Source organism: Python bivittatus, unplaced genomic scaffold, assembly GCF_059951505.1.
Source record: "Python bivittatus isolate LINGU-HERP-01145 unplaced genomic scaffold, Pbiv_v1 ctg000610_np1212, whole genome shotgun sequence".
In the NCBI taxonomy this organism is placed as follows: domain Eukaryota; kingdom Metazoa; phylum Chordata; class Lepidosauria; order Squamata; family Pythonidae; genus Python; species Python bivittatus.
In genome coordinates this window covers 26,550,462-26,576,354 of record NW_028277088.1, presented here as the reverse complement: position 1 = coordinate 26,576,354, position 25,893 = coordinate 26,550,462, and the positions used below count along the sequence as shown (strand labels likewise).

The 25,893-nt window shown below is 39.1% G+C and overlaps 1 protein-coding gene across 1 annotated transcript in view; it reads left to right on the top strand.

Moving 5' to 3' along the window:
• Positions 1-25,893, top strand: part of THSD7A (thrombospondin type 1 domain containing 7A) — a 288,430-nt gene that overhangs the window by 250,655 nt on the left and 11,882 nt on the right. The window contains exons 17-25 of the mRNA XM_088150654.1: positions 3,923-4,056; positions 5,830-5,983; positions 9,748-9,889; positions 10,943-11,058; positions 15,543-15,660; positions 18,913-19,058; positions 20,197-20,371; positions 23,936-24,109; positions 25,163-25,258. Coding sequence (XP_088006780.1) covers positions 3,923-4,056; positions 5,830-5,983; positions 9,748-9,889; positions 10,943-11,058; positions 15,543-15,660; positions 18,913-19,058; positions 20,197-20,371; positions 23,936-24,109; positions 25,163-25,258 — 1,255 coding nt within the window. The remainder of the gene's footprint in view (positions 1-3,922; positions 4,057-5,829; positions 5,984-9,747; positions 9,890-10,942; positions 11,059-15,542; positions 15,661-18,912; positions 19,059-20,196; positions 20,372-23,935; positions 24,110-25,162; positions 25,259-25,893) is intronic.

The following is a 25,893-nucleotide window of genomic DNA, read 5'->3' as shown; positions in this document are numbered from 1 at the left end:
ACAGTGGAAATGTCTGTCTAAACCAGTCATACCAATATATGTAGCTCTCCAAAGAGGTAAAAGACTTTAAGTAACACACATGGATGTAAAAAGAAGTATGGAGACAGAACACGAAGACCAGCATGTCTGTGCAGTATGTCTTTCATGCATCATGTCTTGGTGCATCTTTCTGTAGCAATAGATTACACAAAGAAATTGCTGCTGATGCTGCAGCAGTAATAAAATAATAAAAACAACAACAACCCAAAACCATGAGAAAATGGAGTGATTGTGTATCTACTGCACTGAAGGATATTCTGAGACCTTGATAGCTTAGATTCCTTGTTGAAGTCGCTTTTTGTTAAATCTGTAATCATGCTCTACCTTGTGACAGAGCCAGGCTACAGACAAAATGCAATTAACCTGCCCTATGTCCAACTGAAGGAAATCAAGAAGCTGTATGCAAGACTGTGGCTGTACTGAAAACTGTACAGGAAGTGTAACATCCTTTGAAAGAGAAAAGTCAGGATTAAAAGATGATGTATGGCTGGAGAGAAATTTTAAGAGTGTATTAATTCATATATTCATTAGGAACTCTAATTTTTATGCTTCTAATATGCTTCTTATTTAACCCAAGTAAGTGAGTCTAACTGTAAAAGCAGTAAAAGCAAAGTGAAAGTAATTTAATGCCCATATCTTTTCTAGAGTCTAGATTCTAGAAATTTGTTTTATTACTGCTAAGTTTCTGAAAAGAAACAAATAAACAGATTTCTACCTAATTGTAATCCAGATCTGAAAATTGGTTACTGTTTCCTGAGATTTGCGATCCAGAAATTGCTACTGTTTTTCTAAAGTTTTTTAATGGTGTTATTAATGTTCTTCCTGTATCCAAGAATCATATAAATCGGGAGGTTTTGAAATGTTTTGCTTCAACCCTCAGTCCCACGTTGTTCCAAATGAGACAGACCTGGGTAGATTTTTTCTCACGTTATAGAACAGTGTTTCTCAACCTTAGCAACTTTAAGATGTGTGGACTTCAACTCCCAGAATTCCCCAGCCAGCATGCTGGCTGGGGAATTCTGGGAGTTGAAGTCCACGCATCTTAAAGTTGCTAAGGTTGAGAAGCACTGGTATAGATTCAGAACAGCCTTCAGGGATGTCCGTGGGGGGAGGGTGACAAAGTGAAGATGGGAGATTGAAGCCCCACCCCTATTGCATATGTAAAAAGGGGTGAGGCTTTGAGCACATGGTTGTGGCTTCTGTCTTGACTTTTTTGACATACACACACACACACACCAAATCTGATGTATTCCAGGATGCTGGATAGCAGTTCCCATTATCCCACAGCTGAGTGAGGTGGAATCCAACATAAATGCAGGGTAATAGGTTGGAGAAAGAGGTTTGGGATGTTTCTTTGGAATATGAAACAATCTGATGACTTTTACAAGACTGAATATGGAATGAATGTGCTTCAAATAGGCATTTGGAATTGAAACTTATTGTGTTCTGCTTTTATTGTAACTTTGTTCATGGTGCATTGCAAGTAAAAGAGAAAACATTTCCAGAAACATTCCTGCCTCCTATTAAAAAATAGTTAGAAACGTAGTTAGCCTTTGATAGCACTTCTTGTCTTAAAGCTAGTTATGTTACAAGCTAACAGAGGGCATAGTCAGAAATGCAGTTCATTTTCACCCGATACTTTGAAAAGATAGTGTAGTTCAATCTAAAATGCCCTAAGCAGAAACAACAAAATTATCCTGTCTTTACAAGAAACATTGCCTGTTAGGAGAATCAGTTTACCACTCTAAAGCACATGCCTTTTTATGAATATGTTTTGCTTCCTAACTGTTGTTTTTATTTACTTTGCTCATTCCCTTGTGCTCATCGTCAACACCTGTCCCAGGCTCAGGTAAGAGGCTGTGAAACAGATGCAAAACAATCACGCATGCTTCTGGATCAGATTTTATAACTGTGTGCAGTGTTTGCCTTTTGCTGTAGCTTCCCTTTGAGTCTAGATGAATGCTAATTTAAAATGTTTTTATGTTTACAGCGGTCACCGTTTTACTAGGCAGAAATGGGAGAGGGTGAGAAGCAGTCGTATAGTTGCGATGAAAAATTGATTGCATCATTATTACTGGTTACTACAAAGTTTGACAGATGGGAGTGATCCATGGGGAACCCTGGGCGGTGTTGGGGAAAGATCTAATGGCTCTCTGTCCTTCCTAGTCGTATGACTAATTTTGGAATATAAATCTCTCAGACCTCAAAATTGTCTCTTTAACAAGATGGCCTTCATCAGGACCCTTCAGTCATACCCAGTCTTCACTGAGAACAGACCAGAAGGAGTTATTAATAACATTGTTTAGTACAACCACAATTTCTTATCTGTTTTGGGTGGAAGACTGGGGCCAGGAAGGATGGTAGGTCTGCAGCATACTAGGTCTTCTGTATTGACCAGCTGCTTTCCACCTCTTTGCAGCTGACCTCCACCTCCTATTCCACTTATCCCATTTGTACCTATCTATTTAAAAACATTAGTTGTGGAATGTATATTGGATTTCCTCTAAGGGATGAGGAAGAAAGCAAAATAAAACAAAACTACCACCCAATTTGGAGTGCTGCATCCAATCAGGAACTTGAAGGAGTGGAACACATTTTCATTTCCATTAACCAACAGCTAATTTAAGTGTAACCTTTGTACAAATCAGAGTTTGTTAAATCCGAGACCATATGGAAACAGTAATGTAGTTGTGGTTCTGGATCAATCCAAGGGTTACTTTTAATCCATATCCCATGATCTAATGGCAGGACATAATGGTATCCAAGAGGATAGTGATGATGAAAAGTTGATCTCAGTGGGTTTTAACCCATCCAAGACATAGTATCTATCCCCATAATTCCTGCTACTCCAAGTTTTAAGTCAAAGTAGATGGTTTCTTAATATTATTAAGTAATACAAAAGCTGGATTCACATATTGTGCAAAGCCATAAACTTATTTTGTTGGTTGTAAATGTGTTATGGTTTAGAAATCATGGCTTATGGGTGAGCCAGTGATTATTCAATAAATCATGGTTCAACAAGCAGTGTGTAAACCCAGCCAGAACAACATGATTTTTAGTACAATGTTGAATATTCATGTTCCAAGCGTGTTCCAGTAAGGATGCCAGCACTGCTCAAACATGGTGGATTTACCGAACACACTTGGCACAGTGTTTGATGGGCTGAGGCAGAACCTCTGGAGAAAATTCAGCAAACACAGACCCAGTCATCAAGCTCAGTTAAATACCAAGATGTCTCCTAAGAACAATAAGCATTCGTTCAAGTAAAAATCTTGTGGGTTTGCAAGTGACTGAAGCCAAATGCAAACACTGCTGAAATCAAAGTAGAGCTGAGGAACTAAAAGTGAAATAATAAATAAATACTAAATAAATGTGAAACAAATGAGACTGTGAACTAGTAATATCAAAGAAGAAAGAATAGGAGCCAGGAGCACAATTTCTTCTGCATCGTCTTGCTAGAAATTCTGTGATTCCAGTAGATTCTGTATTCCTTTAACTGTACGAGATGAAGAAATGAAGGATATTGAAATCTTGCTGCTGTGTTGTCCAACTTGATGGCCCACTTGGTGCATCTAAAAGATGAGGGTCAATGTATTTGGGGAACACCAGGTTGAGAAGGATTCTGGGAAAAGGTAAGAAATTAGTTTCATAAAAGAGAAGTAAAGCAAATTCAGGAACAGGAAGGGTGAATGCCTTGAAATTCCTCCCATCTGTAACCTAATAAACAAATATAAGTGTTATTGGATTGCTATGCACACACATGCTTGCTTGCTAATGTTGATATGCATGTCTTCTAACTTTGAATAAATGATAGTTTCTAGTGCCACCTGTCAGTTATCCTTCTGTATAGGAAGCAAGCTGATTTTCAGTGTCTGCATTCCAGGTCTATGAAGTGGTCCCTTGCCATAGTGACTGTGGTCAATACATAGGAGTCACTGAACCTTGGAGTGTCTGCAAAGTGACTAATGTGGACTTAAAGGAGAATTGTGGAGTGGGTGTGCAAACCAGAAAAGTGAGGTAAGTTAAACTTTTATTGGATTTGTCACTTTGGAGGGCAGCTTTCTTCCTTCTATTAAAGCAAGGATCTTTAGAGTACTCATTTAAAGAGACTGAATTGTTAAACCTATCTATCTACATTGGCCTGAGAACTTTTATGTATTTCCCATTACAAGCAAGCTCATCATGCAGGGTTTTCTCTAAAGCTATGCCACTGCACAGAAAACCTCTGATTAACTCAGATTTGTGTATGCAATAAATGGTTCATGACATCCTCTTTCTAATATGCAAAACACAAATAGCTTTGAGCCTTTCCATATTCCTGTTTCTGTGTTGACTGACCGCCTGAGTTGCCATTGAATCAACCTTTTATTTCCTTGGGCACTTCCAGATATTATGTGCCCAATACTATATAGCAAACTGAGTAACAATTCTGCTAGTTGTCACTATAGGGCTTTTAAAATCTTGCAGGCTTCTGGTGTTTGTTTTAAATCTTGTTTTATTTATATCTTAATAGTTTTTATGCAATATATTCTGGGAATTATTATTGAAGGACTATAAATTTGTAACTACAATGTCACTAACTCAGACGAAAGATAAGCTGCTGAATCATATATTGTGGCAACTCCACAAACCCTAATTTCTTCCAGATTTTTATATCAAAGTGTTAGAAAATTAAATCCCATGATCAGTGGGATTTAAACATACAGAAAATTGCTTTGTCTGAAAAAATTAGGCCAAAAGCAAAGAGCTTTTAGGACCTTTGCACACGTATACCTACTGTGCCAAACGCGCCCATTCCTGGATGAGAAGGCCCTTCACCTCACAAATGGATTACTGTAATGTGTTCTTTATGGGGATGCCCTTGAAGGCCACTCAGAAGCTGCAGCTGGTCCAGCATGCAGTGGTGCATTGCAAGTTGCAGTAGTTACCAGGTAGCTTCCAGGTGTAATTTAATGTGCTAGTTATCATCTACAAAGCCCTTCATGGCATAAGGCCTGGTTATTTGGGCAACCACCTGTCTCCAGTGGTTTCTACCCATCAGGTGCAATTGGACAGAGTGGGTACACTCTGCAGCCCATCAATTAAGTACCATCATCTTGTGAGACCCAGGAAATGTGTCTACTCTGTAGTGGCACATGGCTCCCCTCTAATGATGTTCAGGATACTATTAAAGACCTGGCTATTCTCCCAGGCTCTGGAGCCGAGTGAAAGTTTTTGTTGTTTTATGTTGTGTTTTGGGCTGTTCTTTTTAAGTTTTGTTAATTTTTTATTTTTAACTCTATACCCTCAGAGTCATTGGGAGTCAGGCAGCCTATGAATTACGTTGGTTTGTTTGTTTGTTTAAATTGTCAAGTAGGGTTAGCTTTAATCAAGTTTGGTTATAGTTTTTAAACTATTTTAATAGTTTTTCCTAATTAAAGTGCCTTCATCTATCCAAGCGATTTGGGAGAAGTTCTGAGCGTGGAAGTTTAGAATGTTGTATGTCTGATTAAGTGTCTATGTCTTGAGTCTTTCTCAGGGAAGGAGCTGTTTACTAAACCTTTAGATCAGCCTTCCTCTGTCTGCTGTTTTCCAAATAACATGTGGGTAAAGTTTCCAGAATGTGCTGCCTGGAGAATTCTGGACAACTTAATTGGAGAAGACTGTTTTAGACTAAGATGCGTATTGTTTTTTAATTTTTATTTTTCCCTAATTCAGCACAGACTTTTCTATACAGGAAGGATCTAGATATATAATCATACAGTTACATAACTTTATATCTACTGCATGTCATGGGCTTTGCCTTTCCAGATGCATGCAAAACACTGTGGATGGTCCTTCAGACATTGTGGAAGACTATCTGTGTGATCAAGAAGAGATGCCAATTGGTGCTAGAAAATGCATATTGCCATGTCCAGAAGACTGTGTCATATCTGAGTGGGGCCAGTGGTCTAGGTGTTCCTTGGTAAGGCAGCTGTTATTTTAAAAATGTATTGATAAAATTGAAGGAAGTAAGAACATCTTTGTCCAACCAAATCAAAATATCACCAAGATTCTTTTTCTTGAAATGCCTAGCTAGTGATCCAGAGGACAATGTATGGTTACATATAACTTGCCTTTCTATAAGGCCATATAGTCAAGTCATCTAGTGTTTGATTATCTTCTCTGAAAGGAAAGGGATCTTTAGCATCTCAGGATGAGGTCTTTCACATCACCTTCTTCCTGTTCCATTTAAACTAGAAATGCTAGAGATTGAACACTGTGCTTGTTGAGTAGTTGCTCTGTCAATTGCTGCACCCCCCCTTCCTCCTTGGGGCAAGCAACCTCCAGGTTGGTTGTCTCACCTTCAGGTAATAATTTGTAATGATAAATGAGCCTTCTTAGGTTAAATTCCCTTGGCTGTTGCTAGAAATGTTAGTAATGTGGAAGAACTCTTGTAACACAATGTGGCACTGAAAATTATTAATAGTGTATTCTCTCCTCGAGTTTTGTGTGTGTGTGATATGTTTCTGTATTTATTTATTCATCTATCATATTTATATATCTGCCCATCTCACACAAGGTCACTCTGGGTGGCGTACAACAATTAAAAAATAAATACATAAAAACAATTATACAGAAAAAACTGTAAAAACAAAACAGGAGGGGATAAAATTAATAAGGGAGCCATGGTAAAATCTCCCCGGTCCCCTGGGAGCCCCAGGCCTGATCACATAGCCAGGTCTTGAGGGAGTTACGGAATGTTAAGAGGAATGGAGCTAATCTCACTTCCAGGAGGAGAAGATTCCACAAGGCAGGCGCCACAGCAGAGAAGGCCTGCCTCCTGGGGCCCGCCAAATGTAATTTTCTAGCAGACAGGATCCGCAGCATGCCTTCTCTGCCAGATCTGATGGGACGGGCAGATGTAACTGGGGAGAGGCGATCCTTCAGGTAACCCGGCCCCATGCCATGAAGGGCTTTAAAGGTCAAAACCAGCACCTTGAATTGGATTCAGAAGCAAACTGGCAACCAGTGCAGCTCGCAAAGCAGAGGTGTAACGTGTACCACCCTAGGGGCACAGATAACTGCCCACGCCACTGCATTTTGCACCAGTTGAAGCTTCCAGATACTCTTCAAGGGCAACCACACATAGAGTGCATTGCAGAAATCCAAACGGGAGGTGACCAAGGCATGAGTGACAGTGATTAGGTCCCTCTGATCTAGGAATGGGTGCAACTAGCACACAACACGAAGCCGTGCAAAGGCCCTCCTAGCCACGACTGCCACCTGCTCTTTGAGCAGGAGTCGTGAGTCCAGGAGGACCCCCAGATTGCGCACAGGGTCTGTCTGGGGCAGTGCAACCCCATTCAGTACCAAAGATGGCATAACTCTAGCACCAGAAGGCCCCAGAATCCACAGCCACTCAGTCTTGCCAGGGTTCAGTTAAGCCTGTTGTTCCCCATCCAGACCCTCACAGCCTCCAGGCACCAGGATAAGACATTCACAGCATCGCTTAATTCTCCAGGGGCAGAGATGTATAACTGGGTATCATCAGCATACTGATGATACCTCACCCCATGGTGACAGATGAGCTCACCCGGAGGCCTCATGTAGATGTTAAACAGGAGGGGGGAGAGCACTGAGCCCTGTGGCACCCCATATAACAGGGGCTGAGGGCAGGATCTCTCCTCCCCAGCCACCAATGACTGGAACCGGCCCTGGAGGAAGGAGATGAACCAGCACAACACAGTGCCGCCCACCCCCAATCCTCTGAGCCGATCCAGAAAGATACCACGGTTGATGGTATCGAAAGCCGCTGAGAGATCAAGTAGGGCAAGGATGAATGCACAACCCCCATCTGGCCCTTGCCAGAGATCATCCAAAAGTTCGACCAATGCTGTTTCCATCCCATACCCAGGCCTGAATCCCGACTGAAAGGGATCCAGATAATCCGCTTCATGTGAGGTCCTCTGAAGCTATTGCGCACCACCTTCTCAAATCACCTTCCCCAAAAAGGGGAGGTAGGATACTGGATGAAAATTGTCCAGTATAGTGAGGTCTAGAGATGGCCTCTTGAGGAGGGGGTGAACCAAGCCCTCCTTAAGAGGTGAGGGAACAACCCCCTCACTCAAAGATGCATTAACCATCGCCAGAACCCACTCAGACATCACCCCCCGGGCTGCTTTTACAAGCCAGGAGGGGCATGGATCTAAAGAGCAGGTGGCTGAGCTCACAGCCCAAAGGACCCTGTCCACTTCCTCAGATCCAACTGGTTCAAACCATTCCCAGATAACAGGGCAAGACTCCTCCCTAGGCACCTCGACTGGACCTGAAGCAAAGCCAGCATCCAACTGAGAATGAATCCGAGTGATTTTACCTGACATATGCGGATAAAATTCCTCCTTGCGTCCCTGCAGAGGGTTCTCTGAGCCATCCTTACCCAGGAGGGCTCATGTCACCCGAAACAGGGCTGCGGGCAGCTATCTGCAGATGCAATAAGAGTGAAGGAGTAATGACGCTTCACCACCCTTATCGCCACTAAGTAGGCGTAAATAGCTGCTCTAACCCGTGTTCAGTTGAGTTCGTCCCTTGTTGAGCACCAGCAACACTCTAGACATCTCTTCTCTCACTTCCTCTCCCTTAACTCTTCCGCAAACCACGGAGAGTGCCAGGATCCCTGAGAGGAGAGAGGTTGCATGGGCGCAATCCGATCCAAAGCTTCCGCTGCCCCTTTATTCCAGGCTACCAAGGCTTCAGATGGACCGTGCAGCAGACCAACAGGAACAACCCCAGCTCCCTCTGGAACCCATCCAGGTCCATTAGTTGTTGGGGGTGGACCATTCTAATAGGTCCAGCCTCCCTGCAGCGGATAGTGGTGCTAGGGAATCCCATTGTAATCGGAGTGATCTGACCATGACAAGGGGGACAGCAAAAGCTCCCCCAATTTCAGATCACATAGCCACTGCTCCAACAGGAACACCAGATCAGGTGTATGACCACTGTTCCATGTCAGGCTCTGGATGATTTGGGATAGGCCCATGGCCGTCATGGTGGCCATGAATTCCCGAGCCCCCTCAGATCACATCCCTAGAGAAGGCAAATTGAAGTCCCCCAAGACCATAAGCCTGTATATGTAGACCTTCTTCACCTTTCCCCTTTGTGACCTTCCAAAGCCTTCTCACTTTGCATCTAGCTTCTGTTTTTTTAAAACTACCTAGCTTCAACAAAAAATAGATAGCCACAGTTTAGAGTCTGGCAATAATGTGGAACTGTAGTTAGTCTAAAATGTCACTTAAGCCAGAAGGGAGGCAGGCATAGTACTATAGTCTAAAATGTCAGTTAAGCCAGAAGGGAGGCAGGCATGGTTAGGTCAGTGACTAACAACTTGACCAAAGTCCCATTAATTTCAATCAGGGATTCAGCTCATTAACCAAAGCAATATACTTATTGAATTATTTACTCAAGAAGTATAAGTATTTAAAGTATATATTAAAGTGTATGAGTGTTATATTTATATCCTAGCCTTCTTCAAGCAGATCAATGTATCACTCTCTACATTGTTATGGTCACAATAACTGTGAAAGGGAAATAAGTCTTTGTAATTATGAGTCCTAAATCATTTAATGAGTTTCCTGAGTGTGGATTTTGAGCTCAGTTCTTCACATTTTTAAGTACTTTGACCTTTACAAGAATCTAGATTAAGAATGTTACATTTATCAATGTAAAAGGATGTTTGGTTTCTTTTCTCAGCCCTGTAATGGAAGCAGTGTGCGGGAACGTTCAGCCAAGATCTTAAGGCTGCCTCAAGAAGGAAAGGCCTGTCCTTCTACAGTGGAGACAGAGCCTTGCCATCTGAACAAAAACTGCTATCACTATGATTACAATGTGACAGGTACTGATGCTGATTAAGTACTGGTAGATGACAAGTGGGGCCTGAAAGAAAATATTGCAGTCAGCCAGACATAGTTAGTCTCTTTCCAAACAGCCAAACGTACCATTTTTCTGCCCTGATTTCCTATCCTGATGGTTTTCTATTACATCCCCACCTCCAAATTCTCCCACCATTCTGTGTCTGGTAGGTGAATTATTCCTCATTCTGCATTAGGCTGTTTTGATTCCCTCCGAAAAAACATACAGTTGATAGATTTCCTCCATATAGAGTTGATGCTGGTTGGTTGGTTGGTTTCCAGTATTTCTACAAATTGTGAAGTTCTCCCAAACTTCCCTGTGCTTCCTTTTGTATCTGGATAGTTTTATTCTGGATCTGAATTCACAGGTAGAGAACTAAGTTCACTATCAGAATATAGGATACACTTTTCCACTTTCTTTGTATTTCTTCTGATCTTTGAGAGTCGAAAACAAACATTGTTTGGGGCTGGGATGCCCAACTATTTTCAAGCTAAGAACTATATTAGGCTTAGAGTGGTATTCTGAGAACCACAGTCCAGAGGAATAGGAGGTGTCTAAGATAATGACGTGTGGAGATAGAACAAAAAATGAATTATATCCAATTTAATTAAAATTACATTAATTAAATGTAGTTCCCCTGTGTTTCATAACATTTCCCCTATTTCCTGTTAAAAATTATAATGGGGTCTGAGGTTGTGCTTCTCTGGATTTGAGTACTATTTTATGCACTCTTACAAGGCGGTAAATGCCATAAAGTCAGCATGCACAGGATTGCACATACTTTTTGCAAACTTAATCACACTTATTTGAGAGGCTGGTTGAGTGTATATTAATTTCATTGCTTCGTTCATCACTTGTAGTGTTCTTAGGAGGCTGACATAAGAATTCCACTCTAAGTCATCTGCATCTTTTAAAAATGAAAGAAAATATGAGGGAGGGAAGAAGACAGGTTATTGCATTCTACTGCCGTTTGATACAACACATAGGAGATCTTTCTCACTGGCCACTGTTCTTGTTTTCTTTCCTTCCTTTTAAGACTGGAGCACATGCCAGCTAAGCGAGAAAGCTGTTTGTGGTAATGGGATCAAAACAAGAATGCTTGATTGTGTTCGCAGCGATGGCAAGTCAGTTGACCTGATGTATTGTGAAGAGGTAGGTGAATGCTTTTCCTTGTTCTGTGGTTGTAACCCATCATCCATAAAGCTTTCCCTTCAGTGCATGTGATCAGCCCTGTGACAGATGTTTCTCAAAGCTATTCAGGGACTGTTATGTACCCAATAAATGAGCTTTTGTCATGATCAGTGATTTTGTCATTTAATTCCCTCTGTTTGCTTAAGTGAGTGATCACAAAGTTATGCTATTTTTCCCCCCTCTCCTGAAGTAATGGTTTGGGAACAATAAGCCATCAAGGTGAATAAGTATAATAAATCTTAATTGGAATAGTAATCATTATTTTAATCCGGAGTGATTCCTTTGTAACCATTTGATCTTCTGCCAAAGTGCATTTCTTTTTTTCTCTCTCCGTCTGTCTGTCTTTTGGGGTGCCATTTTTCCAACTGTAAATTGTTTGGCATTTTTGTGAATTTGGAAAAAATGCCTATGCAAAAACGTTTGGGGATCTGAAAAAGTGGACCCTGCACCTACAGGAAAATGCTAGGAAGAAAAAAAAATGTTGGGGGTCAGTGAACAATCTGAAACTTCATGAAGAAGTTGATGAGCTGAAGTTTTGGGACCCCTGAGTTAGACCAATTCATGAGATTATTTATTTTGATCAAATTTAATGTACTTCAGTATGAAACTGAATCAACTGGCATAAAATAGGAAGCTTTTTTTTTTTTCAAAAGGCTGTAGATTCTTCCAAGGAAAGTAAGAACAGCACAGCAACATTTTAGTATTTCTCTCAATGTGTTAAAAAGCATAACCATAGCTAGTATGATTAAATGTTCCTCACTGTGTCATAAAAAAGTGGACTTCCTCAGTCATTTTTTTTAAAATTTTAGAACAGAAATAGGTTAGCCACTGACCTCAATTAAAATTTTTGGAGAATCAAAGGTCACAGTGGATGGAGTGATGGGGAAAAGTGGGACCAGAATATTCTGGGAGGGGTTTTTTTTTGTTTTTTCCCCCTGAGTTGTTTTGGGGAGAGAGATTTTTCCTTGTTTTTTTAACTAAGTTATATTAGGGATCACCCAACCATCCTTGTGTAATTCCCACTTAAAATGGCAGGAAACCATATCACTGATTTTTGGCAGCTGTGGTTGGAAGAAGCACTAGAAGCCACAAAAATGGAGTTTGGAGGCTTCCTGTGACTGCGGGCAGGGCTTCATTTTCCTGACCCTGATTTTTTTTTAAAAAAGATTCCCACTCAGGCCCAGCAATCCTCATTTCAGCACCCTATTTTTATATAAATTCACTACAGTTACAAGTTGAATGGGAAAGAGAATACCCAAACTTTCTTCATTATGAAAGTTAAGCACACACTTGGGCTAATTTGTGCATACTGCAAATGCAGCAAGTCTATTTTAAAGTCTCAGAAAAAAATCTTTTGGATGTTTCTAATAATTCCGATGGAAGCTGTTAATTTGTATAGATGAGTGTAAGGGGTGTATATGTGTATATGGGTGAAGCTGGTGAGGACAGTAACCAGAGGTCTCAGATGAAACAATCATTGTACAACTGTTGAGCAGGTCCCTCTCAATCACGGCTGGAAAGAGAACTGTACTATTTTCTACAGCCTCAGAGATGTGGAAGGAAAAGGCCTAAAATGTAAACCGTGCAGCAGATACAGATATAGGACTTAATTTCTGTGTTCTGCAAGCAGCAGATCTTTTGTGCATATATGGCATCTATCTCGTCTGCAATAATGCAACATACATAATCATGTTGTGTCTGTGAAGCTCTGCTGTAAGCAAGTTCCCTGAAGTGGAGTGTCTGGAGAGCTGAGATTTATTGCTGTGCTTGGCATGAAATCTAACAGCATGTAGGCATATGTCTCCAAACAATACTTAGCAATTGGCTTCTGTTGTATTATTTTATATTGCTTATTTAATGAGACAGGATTCAAAGTGTATCTCTTAACATGGCTATTTGAAAAGCACGAATGCCTTTTCTGAAATTATAAGGAATTTATAATTAAGTGGGAAGCCAAAACAATCATTCCTTCCCATAAAAGAAAAAAAGCAGTGTTTATATCAGCAACTAGATTAAGTGGTATTGAGCCATTTTGTCTCCTGCACATTATAATTTAGGATCATTATTTAATATTCAGCTTTCCATTCTTTCATATTACTTGTTTTCTGGGGCACTTTTTTCTGTCACACCCAACTGTAAGCAAGAGACCTGGAAGTCTTGATTTTTTCTACAAAATACCTACTGCCTTAAGATGTCTGGACAGAATAGAGCAATGTTTCTTAAAGTGTGGTCCTAGGATCCCTGAGGGGTCCCCCTAGACCCTCTCAAGGGTCCTCGAAATCAAAACTATTTGCCAGATATTGAAGATATTTGCAAAAATTTTAAACAATGACACTCTTTTTTTGTTGTTAAAAAGCATAGGGTTTTTTCAAGAAAAATATTTTGTTACAGGTAGTCCTCAGGTTACAGTGGCATTTGGGACTGGAATTTCTGTTGCTAAGTGACGTGGTCATAAAATGTGACATCATGTGACCACATCGCTTAGCAATGCCAATTCTGGCAGTCCCGGTTGCTGTCATTAAGTGAGGGCTGCCGGGTTGTTAAGTGAGGACCTCACATCTCTGACCCCTGTCCTGCATTTGGCCCCAGAAGTGGTTTTATGCAGATCCTGCTATTCTGCTCAACTGTGCTGCTGAATTTCAACTGTGCTATTGCTGTGACATGATTTCTGAACCACTTGGAGGTAGGGAACACATGATAATTATACAGTAAGCCCTAAAATATGTTTAATGTATTTTTCCTCAACCCTTGGAAAAGCCAGACTGCTGCAGAAGATGGAGGAACAGCATGACAAAAAAACTCCTTTTCCAATTCCTCATCTAAATAATGGTTTCTCCAATAAAAAGATACCTTGAAATATTTTTGAAGCATTGCCGCCGTAATCCAATTTTTATTTTCCAGAGGAAAAGCATTTATTATTTCTAATTTCCATTTTAATTAAGTAATAGAATGCTCCTCAACTAAAATTCAGTCCATAAATCTCTTTTATATTAACTCAAAGCAAATCTGTAAACTTTTTAACCAACCCAGTGGAATGCCTACACAGACATAGTAACATGAGCATTGGAACATATTCAGTATATTTTGACAATTTCCCAATGGATTATTCATGATCTGAAATTTCAAAATTTCAGTCAATTATAGAAAATAGGTGGCAGGAACTACCAAGCTGTTCCCACTAAGGAAGTGGGGCCAGCATATGATGACCCCAAAGCCTTTGGGGAGAGAAGGTTTGGGTCTCCTGTGCTCCACTTCATAGGTTTAGCTGGCTTCCTACGCTTACACTACAGATCAGAAGAATTTAACCCAAACTTCTTTTTTTGCCATTCTAAATCCCTCTTGTGAATAGTATACATGTTTCACTTTTTTTCTTGAAGTATGGGTTCATATCAGTTTTAGCCACTTTTCAACTTTGTTCTGATTTCTTGTTAAAGACTATGCCAGTTCACAGTTTTTAGCTGGATAACAAACTTCCTTTCTGCATGATGAAGTGACTTTTTTCAACCTCCTTTCTAGCCAACCTTGGCTAGAAGGTGCTTCACAGGCTGAGCAGATTGGACCTGATTAAAGTTGGATGAGATATAATCAGGAAATTCCAGGGCTGTCAAATAGATTGGGATGTAAAAAAATAGAATCTTAAAAGAAGGCAGTGGCAAACAGCTTTTCTGATGTGGCCAAGATAGTTACATACATTTGTTCATATAATCACAACGAGTTGAGGTCAGCTTGAAGGAGGTTCTGCCTTCCTACAGATAGATTTTAGTCTTGTGACTGATTCAACCTCATGAAAAAAAAAAAATGGAAATGAATGAGAAAGCATTCTAATTTCCTATGACATTCTTCTGTCAACTTGCTGTTCTGGAGACCTCAGCATAAATTTGCTGACCAGAATTTAACAAGAAGTTTATTTTGACCTATTTACCTTGTGTGGAAGCTGTGGCTTTGTCATACTAATGATTGTATTACTGACCCCTAATTCTGGATCTCAAGGCCAGAGCATGGGGATGGGGAGGGATCATTTTGCAACCAGGATCACATTTTGTTTTGGGTTTTTTGTTGATGTCGTTGTTGAGGATCATGGGAAAATGATGTTGATGTGATGACTGTAATGGGCAATGCTGAGCAGCCCTTCTTTTAGCCCTTTTTTTTTAAATTGCATCATTGAAAATGAACATTTTGCTGCCAAATTTGAATAATATGGTCCTAATAGGCTACTATGGTCAAAAAATGGGTCTGGGCCACTGGGAGGCTGTACTTTCCCCCTCTCTTCCATAAGAGAAGTCCATTTAATTTTATTAAAGAATCACAAGCATGTTTAGATTCTTACATGAATTGGTACAATTTTTCCTTTGTAATTATTAACTTGTAATCTGAGTCATCTTCTATGGAGTTGATAATCTTCCACCTGACTTGCTGATCGGTGTATCTTTTTTTTTTTTTTTTAGCTTGGCTTGGAAAAAACTTGGAATATGAACACCTCCTGCATGGTGGAATGTCCTGTGAACTGTCAACTTTCAGACTGGTCTCCATGGTCTGAGTGCTCACAGGCTTGTGGCCTGGCTGGTTAGTTCAGAAGCTTCCCTGTGATTGATAAATGAGCCCAGATGTCAGTCAGCAGGAAAAAGAAGGGGCAGGGGTTTGGGTAAAAGGACTGATAGATTGATAGAAGTTTGCTCTGTTTCCTGCAAGCTTCTTCTGTTGCCAGCCTTGTACTGAGTAAATTGCCATTCTCAGTTTTCAGATGACAGAAGACAGACATGGTGAATGTTCCTGTGGGATGACTACAGGAAGCTATCTTTATGGCAATATTTATTGGCCTTGACAACTTGAAGAAGTGTGGACTTAAACTCACTGCTGGCTGGGTAATTCTGGGAGTTGAAGTCCACACATCTTCAAGTTACCAAGGTTGAGAAACACCACTCTATGGTGTACTAGAACAAACAAAAGACAAGCTGGAAGAGATGTTGCCTGATGGTATTATGCTTCCTTTCTGCAAAAACTTACATATATGTTGTAAAGACATCTCTTTTATGGTCACAGAATCTAGAACATTGAGGAAGATATTGAAAATAAGATAGAACAGTATTGAGACCAGACATTCTCTTTCTCCAATTTGGATTTAGGTCTTAATTATGAAGAACATTTGCACAGCTATGTGTAAGGAGAAAAACATGAAGCAAGGGCAATACGCCTCACTATTGATCCTCATTTAATAAAACATTTGATCTACTTGTGGAATAGGTGCTTCTCCCCTTTAAGCTACTTATTGGCACCATCCTCAAGTGGTGGCTAGGATGATTACTGAGTGGTTTTTCAAGTGGGTGAAGTTTAAAATGGCCTGAGCAAAGATAATGCCAAGCCAGGATTTTTCAACTCTGATTCCTTAGCAAGCCATAATGGTCTAGCTGGTGTATACCAGTGTACCACTAAGACACAATAGGGGGATTCACACACACATTAAGCTTTAAAAAAAAGAAGATAAATCCTTCGATCATGTATGAGTTTTATAAAATGCCTGACTCTACAAGTTCTAGAAGATACAAAGTCAAAGCTCAATACATAGAACAATAATAAAAAACCAAAACAATAAAAAATAACAGACAATAATGGCATGATTAATTATCAAAGGCTTTTTGAAAAGTCAGGTTTTTACTGTTCTCTGGGAGTCCATAAAGTGGGCATTTTTGTTTCCAAGATAAACTTTGTCAAAGCACACCTGCCTCAGTGTCCCCTCCTATCATTCCTCAGAATAGGAGAAGGGATGGCTTTTAACAGGTACTCCCTATTCACCCAGGTTAGGTGGACAGAACTGACTTGGGATAGGTGGTCTCTGAAATACCCAGTCCCGAGCTATATAGTGCTTTATAGGCAACAACCAGCATCCTTGAACGGCAGTTGGAAACAGACCAATAACAGGCACAACTCCCACAAAAGTATTGTGTGACTATACTATGATTGTGTACTAAGCACATGGGCAGCTGTGTTTTGTACCAGCTGTTGTTTTTAAGTGGTCTTCAAGTTGTAGTATTCAATTTCAGTAATCAGGTACAGGATGACGAGAGGGTAAGCGGTCTTCTTCAGAGCCTTCTGTTCTAGGTGAGGTTGCAGCTGATGTGCATGGCTCTCCTGGCCTCAGTCTCTCCTTGCTCTTCTGCAGCAGTGGTGATTCCAGGAGGAGCCCAGCTTGTGAGCCTACTTTTTCAAGGAAAGCACAGCCCTGTCAGGAGTCAAGGTCGATGTCACCCTGTCATCGGTTGGCTTCTGAACCAACAATTACTTCATCTTGCTTGGGTTTTGTTCTTTGGTTTATGGCTTATACTATGGAAGTGTACCACTTAATGAAGAAGGCATTATTAATCAATCTTATTCTGAAGCAGTCTCTTTTGAATAGAAGCCTTTAGTTCATTTTGTGATATCACAGAACTATGACAACATTGCAACATGTTGTATTTAAATCACTAGTAGATAATTCTGCTGTTAGGGGTTCTTAAGGCTACATGCAATATAACAATTATTTCTTTATTGTTACTCTGTTACAGATTGTGGTCAACATGCCAATTATGGTGATAGCATTTGATATGTTTAGGTTCATAGCAAACAGATGTTAAATTATTCTGTGCAGCGTAAACCAGTTAATAGTACACAGATGTACATGCTTTCTTTCTAATGCATCCATATTTTTGTGCCATCACTGTACATTTTGTCCCAGCAATGAATTTTATACTTTAGGAAATAAAACAGAATCAACCAAAGGATTCTGGATGACTAAGGGGAGAAAGAAGTGGGTGGGGGCTTTATATGTTGTATATCATCTTGAAATATAGCTCAAATCCTCAAGGAGCTCTATCAGCCTGAATTAGCTTGACAGCTAACTGCTGCAAAATTCATTTCAAAAGTTGATTCATTTAAACTTGGTAAAATCCTGTCCTTTTTTAAAAAAAATTCTCTATAATGGAGACATTGAATAAAACCTAAAGTTTCCTCTACTTTGCTGACCTAGAAGAGAATTTTCTGTGAATGAAGCACCAAGTTTCAACTTCCCTTTTCATAAATCATATCTCAGTTTTCCTTAACTTGGTGGACTCCAATGAATGGAAACTGGAAAAGGTTGTAGTACAATATCATGTCCACCCTTAGCCATGAAAACTCACTTGGTGACCTTGGGCCAGTCACACACTCTCAGCCAAACTTACCCCTCAGCGCTGTTGTGGGATAAAATGAAAGGTGATACCCGTGTAAGCTGCCTTCAGCTACTACAGGAAAGGCATGATATAAATCTAATAAACATCATTTTATTTTATATCACCACTCCAGATAGCACTGTACAGAATTTGATGGAGAAAAGAAAATAGAGACAGCTTTTATTCCACTAACCTGTCTAAATTTTAGACTATTTTAACAGAACTAAAATTGCTTCTTTGCCTGGTCTGGGCCAAAAATATGGTAATCTTACTAGCTTCTATTTTAAAAGGCCCTTTTCACATCTGATGCATGGCAGAGAATTTCCACTTTCCAGTTTTATTTTATCTAGGCCAGCCTTCCCTACTTGGTATCCACCAGCTGTGTTGGACTTTAATTCCCAGAATTACTGATTGGGAGTTCTGTGAGTTGAATGTAATATATCTGGAGGTCAGCTGATTGGAGAAGGTTGATCCAAGCCATGTGAGACTGTATCCCTGGGCTGTTCCTTAAAATGCTCCAGCTGTTGTGGGGGAAGCTTTTGTGACTAAAGCAGGCCTTATGACCTGAACTGAGATGCCTTAAAACATGTGCAACATCAGTGCTAAATGCTGTCTCTTTCTCTCTGCTTTGAAGGAAAGATGACACGAAAGAGAACGGTTATTCAACCTTTCCAAGGTGATGGCAGACCTTGTCCTTCACAAATGGAGCAGTTCAAACCTTGCCCTGTTAAACCTTGTTATCGATGGCAGTATAGTCCATGGGAAGAATGTAAAGTTGAGGTAAAACTGGTATCTGGAGCCTTTCATCCTTAGATATTTGTGATACAGACATATGGCATACAAATTGTTTCTCAACAAACTCTAAGCGGGGTGAGAGACCTTCCCACCCCAAATGCAGGCAAAGTTCGATTATCGTTGGTGACTATTGACCAGGCTGGCCAGGACTGATGGGAACTGGGAATCAGCAACATCTGATAGATCCCAAGCCCCCTTTTCATTCCAAACTCATACTATTAGATTACATTATACTAAGATTTCTAAAGGTAATCATAGTTACCATGCCAGATGAAATGTTCAAACCTTATCTATAACTTGCTATTCATATATGTAAAGAAATGTCAACACAGTAGCAATTCAGGTTTACTGTTAGATTATTCATATTCAGAGGGGGCTGTATCATTTTAAAACTACTGTGGTACTATTTAACCATTTAACCCAGAGTAGCAAATTTAAAAGAAGGATGTGGGGAGAGTGAACTGAAACTTTATTATGCTTTTAGTAACTTATAAAAGAAGAAAAGGGTGTTGCCTGTTGTAACCTCAATCCTGATTATCATGGAGGAATATTGGAGTAAGTGTGAACCTATGAAGCCATAGTCCATTCAAGTATGCATCAGCTTTCCTTAACATGATAGGCTTCTGATTGAGCTACAACTTCTATTATTTTATTATCCCAGCTACCTTGACTGTTGGCTATATTAACTGGAAGTATCTGGAGAGCACCAGATTAGGGAAAGCTGATTTATATATTTCCACAGACTGCCTCACACTTTGGTCTAAGCAGAAAAGGAAGATTCTATAGAACAATTTATTAATGAGCAGTTATTTCTTATCTAAACCTTCCTTGTTTGTTAAATAAGAAAATATACTTTTTATTATATGTGCACATAGAAAATACATGTTACTTGATTTGCCCCAAATTGTTGAATTGAAGCTGTTGCATATCAGATCTGGCTTTTTAATGGGAATTTTATTTATACATACAGTTCTTTAGCTACCACAAGTTAGACCGCTAATAATATGCACTTTGGCAGCTAGCTGTGCTTTCGAAGCATGGGCTGAAATCCCATTGCCCTTCTGCGGCATTTTATTCAGCCTTTTCTTACTCTGATTTCTTGTGAACAACTCTCCTTTTCCAGGATGCTCAGTGTGGAGAAGGGACAAGAGCTAGAAATATTTTCTGTGTGGTCTATGATGGATCTAGTGATGACATTGGCAAAAAAGTGGATGAAGAATATTGTGGGGAAATTGAACCTATGGTTGATGGCAATAAAAAAATTGTACTTGAAGAAGCTTGCACCGTGCCTTGTCCAGGTATCTTATTTGTTTGCATATTTGACAAAGCTGCTGTTGAAACACTGCTGATTGATTTATTGAAAGAAAGATTAGAAGTGTACGATATCTCCTACAACGTATTGTTGTGGGTCAGAGTAAGACAAAAGGAATCACCTCTCTATTATCCATTTTTTAAAACTGTCTTACTACAACAGCAGAGTATAAAGTTATTAATACATTAATAATCTGTAAAGCATTTATATTTATTTAGGAACAATATGGGAGCTTGCAAGATAGTCTCTAGTTTAGAGATCCTAGCTTGCATAGAATAATATGAGCATACTTATGCCAAAACTGACTTTGGTTGCACTTGTGGTGGTGCTGACCAAAATCTGACAAAAGTGGCCAGTCCTGTCCTACATGCAGCACAGGTATGACTAGAGCTGGTAATCTTGTCTATACCAACTCTTACTAAAAAGTATTTTGTGAAACCCTCATTTGACCAAAGCAGGATGGATGATGGGTGTCAATATCTATGGACCAATTTGTGACAACTAAGGCATATGAAAGATGGCTGCTTGGAATGTAAGAGAAATTTGTGAAAATGGGCAAGTAGTGAAGATTTATGAAATAACTGAAATATATCTCAAAATATGAATTGTGTCATCTAGATTGCTATGAGTGGATATGAAAGTAGGAATCCATAGGTTAGTGTTGAGATCCACTAAATAGTGATTAAGAAAGAACCAGAAATGAATTTTAGGAACAATTATGCAACATTCTCAATAAATACAACTGAATAAGGGGAGGAATTCTGTTAAATCGCACGAAGAGAGTGTTGGCAATGAAATGAGACAGTACTGAAAATATGATTGGATCAGACCCCCAAAGGAATGAGAATTATGATTGTTAGGTGAGTATTTGCTTAGAAGTTTGTCTGTTTTGAATAAGTGGTTTAAGCATAAATGTTTTCAGGTAATTTAAGACCACCTTAAGAATTGGCTGTTTTCTCTATCCTTTGTAATGGTTCCTGAAACACTGTTGTTGTAATACAGCTGGGGAATAAACATATTCTGATTAAGCTTTACCTAAAATTGCCTCCTCTTTTCCATTAATAAAATAAAACAAAACAAAACATACTTCTTACCAACTTTTTGCCGTACTTTTTTTTTGGTAACAAATCAAACAAGAACTTACTGCTCTTCTTAAAGGTAATCTTTAACACCACAAGAGCTTTGTTGTTATTCTTTACATAGAATTTTGCTGAAGAAATGGTCCTTTGCTCGAAGCCCCTTCCCCACCCCACCCTACCCTACCTTTCTCCAAAGAAGATTAACTGCCCTGTGGGAATAGGTTAATAGTGCATTGTGGTTAATGTTTCAAAAGATGACTACATGTGCCCCTATTATCCATATATTGTTTATTCAATAATTCATTTCTTTACACAATGTTCTAATGTTCACAAATAAACCTTCTTTATTAAGGCATCGTTAACACTGACTTGATTTTACTTGTCAACATAATGTAAAGTGACATGAATTTTTAATAGCCCTTGTACTGAAATAATTAAAGCTCTGTACTCATTTGCAAGCTTGGGTGACTTTCTAGCTTTATGGCCTCCATATACAGTACTATTTGCAAATATGACTTCAGTCCCACATTTTCTTAGCATGAAAGATTTTGCCTGGTTCTTGATCCATAATGAAACTTCCATTATTTTTACAAGCATAGAGTTTACTTGGTAGAAACTGGGAAACATCATTCTGCTTTAGTTAAAAAGTTCAGTTTTTTTTTTAAAGTATGAAAATCTACATGCATTTTCTGGCACATTTTTTCATATATATATGAAAAAATGTGCCAGAAAACGCATGTTTTCTGTGCATATATATATATAGCATAGACTTTCCTGCAGTGCAGATTTTTCATAAGCATTTTTTTATCTAATGTAGTGTATTTTATGCTATGATCTCTTCATTTGTATAGAAATTTCCTTAATGTAGCATTTTGTATGTTTCTTTAAATTTCCAAGCACACTGAGAATTCCGCTAAGTAAGAATTGTGTGTTTTCAGGTGCTTGTATAGGTGTGGATAGATATGGATATAAATTGGTTGCATTTCCTTAAAAATTGAGATGCAACAAATTTTTCATCCATACCTGATTAGAGTTCTGCATGTTTGAACATTTGCCAAGTTCCCCAAAGAGTTTGTTCATTCACAGTTGATCCAGCTTCTCTTTCTTTTCCTTAATAAACCATCCCGTGTCAGCATCTAAAATGCCAAAACCAAACCAAACCCTGGCAAGGGCTTTTGCTATGTCCATTATTTTAAGTCTCCTACCTCTCTTACTACAGAGCTGGGAATCTTTTGGCCTTACAGATACTGTTAAATTATAACTCCCAGTATCTGTCTCACTCATACTTAGCTAAGCATTTGGGACCATTGTAAATTATGAGAACAAATCTGCGCTTCTCAAAGTTTTCCTGTCTTAAAAGGGCTCACTTTGGATCCTTTGTAGCTTGACTAAAATGTACAGTCCTTGAGATGAGACTGGGATTTTTTTCTTGATATTGTCTGTGCCCAGTTCAACCACAGAAGAGGAAGGAAGAGGAAGTAATGGAAGTTACTGGCCTCATTTTCATTGTCTAGTGTGGCTGTGGCTCAAAGAGCAAAATATGATTAACAGCTCTTACAAATGTGTGGGTAGCCTTTCTGTTGATCAAATTAAAGCAGCTGTGCCTAGAAAGGGATCATGCTGCTCTAAGTTGTTCTTGAGATATAGTCTGCACATGCCCATGTGTGCTCCAAATCACATCTTACCCTTTGAACCTGGATCATTGTACATAACCCTATTGCTTAGCAATATTCTGCTGCCAAATCTACTTTGCTCTAGTGGGTAAGGTGTTAGACTAGGACCAGGGAGAGCCAGGCTCGGTCCATCTCCAGTCATGAAAGGTCGGTCACTGGGTGACTTTGGGCCAGTTACTTTCTATCAGTCCCGCCTTCCTTGAAGACTTGTGGAAAAATTAGAGGGGGGAGTGTTTATATACTCTGCCTTGAGCTCCTGGAAGAAAAGCAAGTCATCAATCTAACAAGGTTGAAGAGATCATTGGTTGTAAACTAAGAAGGGGTGAAGAGTTATAAAAATGTTTATACTTGTGATGAAGGTTGGAAGTCACTTCTTTATATATTTCTTTTCTCTCTCTCCACTATATTCTTACTTTTCTTTCTTTTTTCTTTCTATTTTCTATTTTCTATGTTCTTTTTTCTTCTCTTTTGCACCTTTCACTCTTTTTTCTATTCTTTCTTTTAGTTTATATTAGATTTTACTGTTGTAATTAAAGTCCTTAATAAAAATTATATATATATGAGAATAGAGATTAGTCAGGAATATTTTGTGATCTATTAAGTCATAGAAACTAAAATATATGATACACCAATTTGTGCTTGTACAGAGGTTTTAGGATGAGGTTTATTAAAAAAAAGTTTTGGCAGAATGCTAATATTTTTTGACAGTGCAGGATCTAACTAACTGTAAGAGATTTTTACAAATGTTCTTCTTTCCTAACATGTTGGGTAATTTCCCTGCCCCCCTTTGCTTTGTAGGTGACTGTTACTTAAAGGAGTGGTCACACTGGAGCATTTGTCAGTTAACCTGTGTAAATGGGGAAGATCTTGGCTTTGGAGGAATACAGGTTCGATCACGAGCAGTGATTGTTCAAGATGTAGAAAATCAGCACCTCTGTCCAGACCAAGTTTTGGAGACAAGACAGTGTAATGGTAAGTGCCAGAATCTATCACAAGGTATGTGCCATTCTGTTACTTTACACTGGAAGAAAATAAATAATAGGGGGAATTAATGTCTCTCTCCTGTTACAGATACAGAGAGTGAATGCAGACTTTTTTTCTCTGTGCTATCTATAAATAAAGAGGGAGGGCCCAGAGCTGAGCATTAGAACATGCATTGCTATATGCAGAAGGTCCCTGGTTCTATCCCAGTATCTCAGTAACAGAGTTGGGACATGAATGCAGTGTTTGGGGATTGCTGCCATTTGGGGCAGACTGAACTTAGTAAGATGATTCATGTCCTGGTAACATCTAGGCTTGACTAAGTAAGAGCTGTCTTTGAAGACAGTCCCAAAACACGAGCTGATGGGTAGTACTGCTTCAAGATTGCTAGCTGGCAATGAGCATTGGAAAGGGGGTTGCCAGTGTTAAAACAGCTTTACTAGTTTCTGACCCATCTTTTGGTCCCATTCAAAGTGCTGGTGTTTTTTCAACTGGTAAGAACTTGGGGCCAGATACTTGTGGCATTGTCCCTTCCAGATGAGTCTAACCCTTGCTTTGGGCCATATGAAGATACCCTCATGGTTTTAGATAAACAGCAGGTGCCAGGTTAGGGGAAAGCCCTTTTGATCACAATTACAATTACAGAATGCTCACTTAAGGGAAAGGTTCTTGTTGCCACTTCAATTTCTTTTCTATATCGAAGAAGTTTTATTTTTCTTAAAATTGTATATATTTTAAATGGTAGTTGATCATATGCTCCCCTTATTTGCTATAGAAAATGTATTTATTTCTAATACATATAAACTATCTTGGCAATGTTTTACTTGAAAGGTAAACATGTCTAAAATAATTATATACCTGAATTATGTGAGGACTGACTTCTGCAGATTTGATGTGTGGATTCTAATTCCTCCTTGTAGGCTGATCTTATTAATAAAGCTAAAATTAAAATGAGAAGCAGAATGGAAAACAACAACCCAGGTATAACTTTCCAATTCAAGCCAAAAACTAGAATATAATGGAATCTTTCCTGTTTCAATTCAGATGGCCATTGTTATGAATACAATTGGATGGCCAGCCCATGGAAGGGATCATCTAGGGCTGTATGGTGCCAAAGATCAGATGGTTTAAATGTTACAGGTAATATTAATTATACTTTCTTTTTTATATTATTGAATAAACTTGATTATGTTTAGAAAATAAATAGAGAGAAAATAGTGTAGAAGTTTGCTATGACCTACATTAGGGATGGAAAGAATATGGCTGTTCAGATGTTACAACTCATACTATACCTTCTCAGCATTGCAGTAATCTAGCATGACATGAGTCAGAGTCCATCAACATCTGGTGTAGGCATATGGTCCTCATTTCTGCTTTAGAGAAAGCAACAAAGTTAAATTAGAAGCGTTGATAGAAAGCTAAATGAGTGAGCTTCAATATTACACCCTATTTGGATTTGCTTTTGAGTAGACATATGCAGGATTGTGCTGCTGATCTCTTACATCCGTTTATGTTTGACTTATTACAATTTTGGGTGAAATAACTCCAGCATGAACATTTCAGAACTTGCCATGTCAGAGAAACCGTAGAAAAGTATGCTTGAAAAGTCAGGAAGCAATTGGCAATGTTGTATGCAAAATTTAGCCTTGAATGTTAATTAAAAACTGTTCTCATAATAGCATGCCACTCATAATGGATTTCAGTGCCAGTATAAATTTCCAAAAATCATCTGTCTAAAAGTCTGTGATTAATTAAGAGATTAGCCAATTCTTACA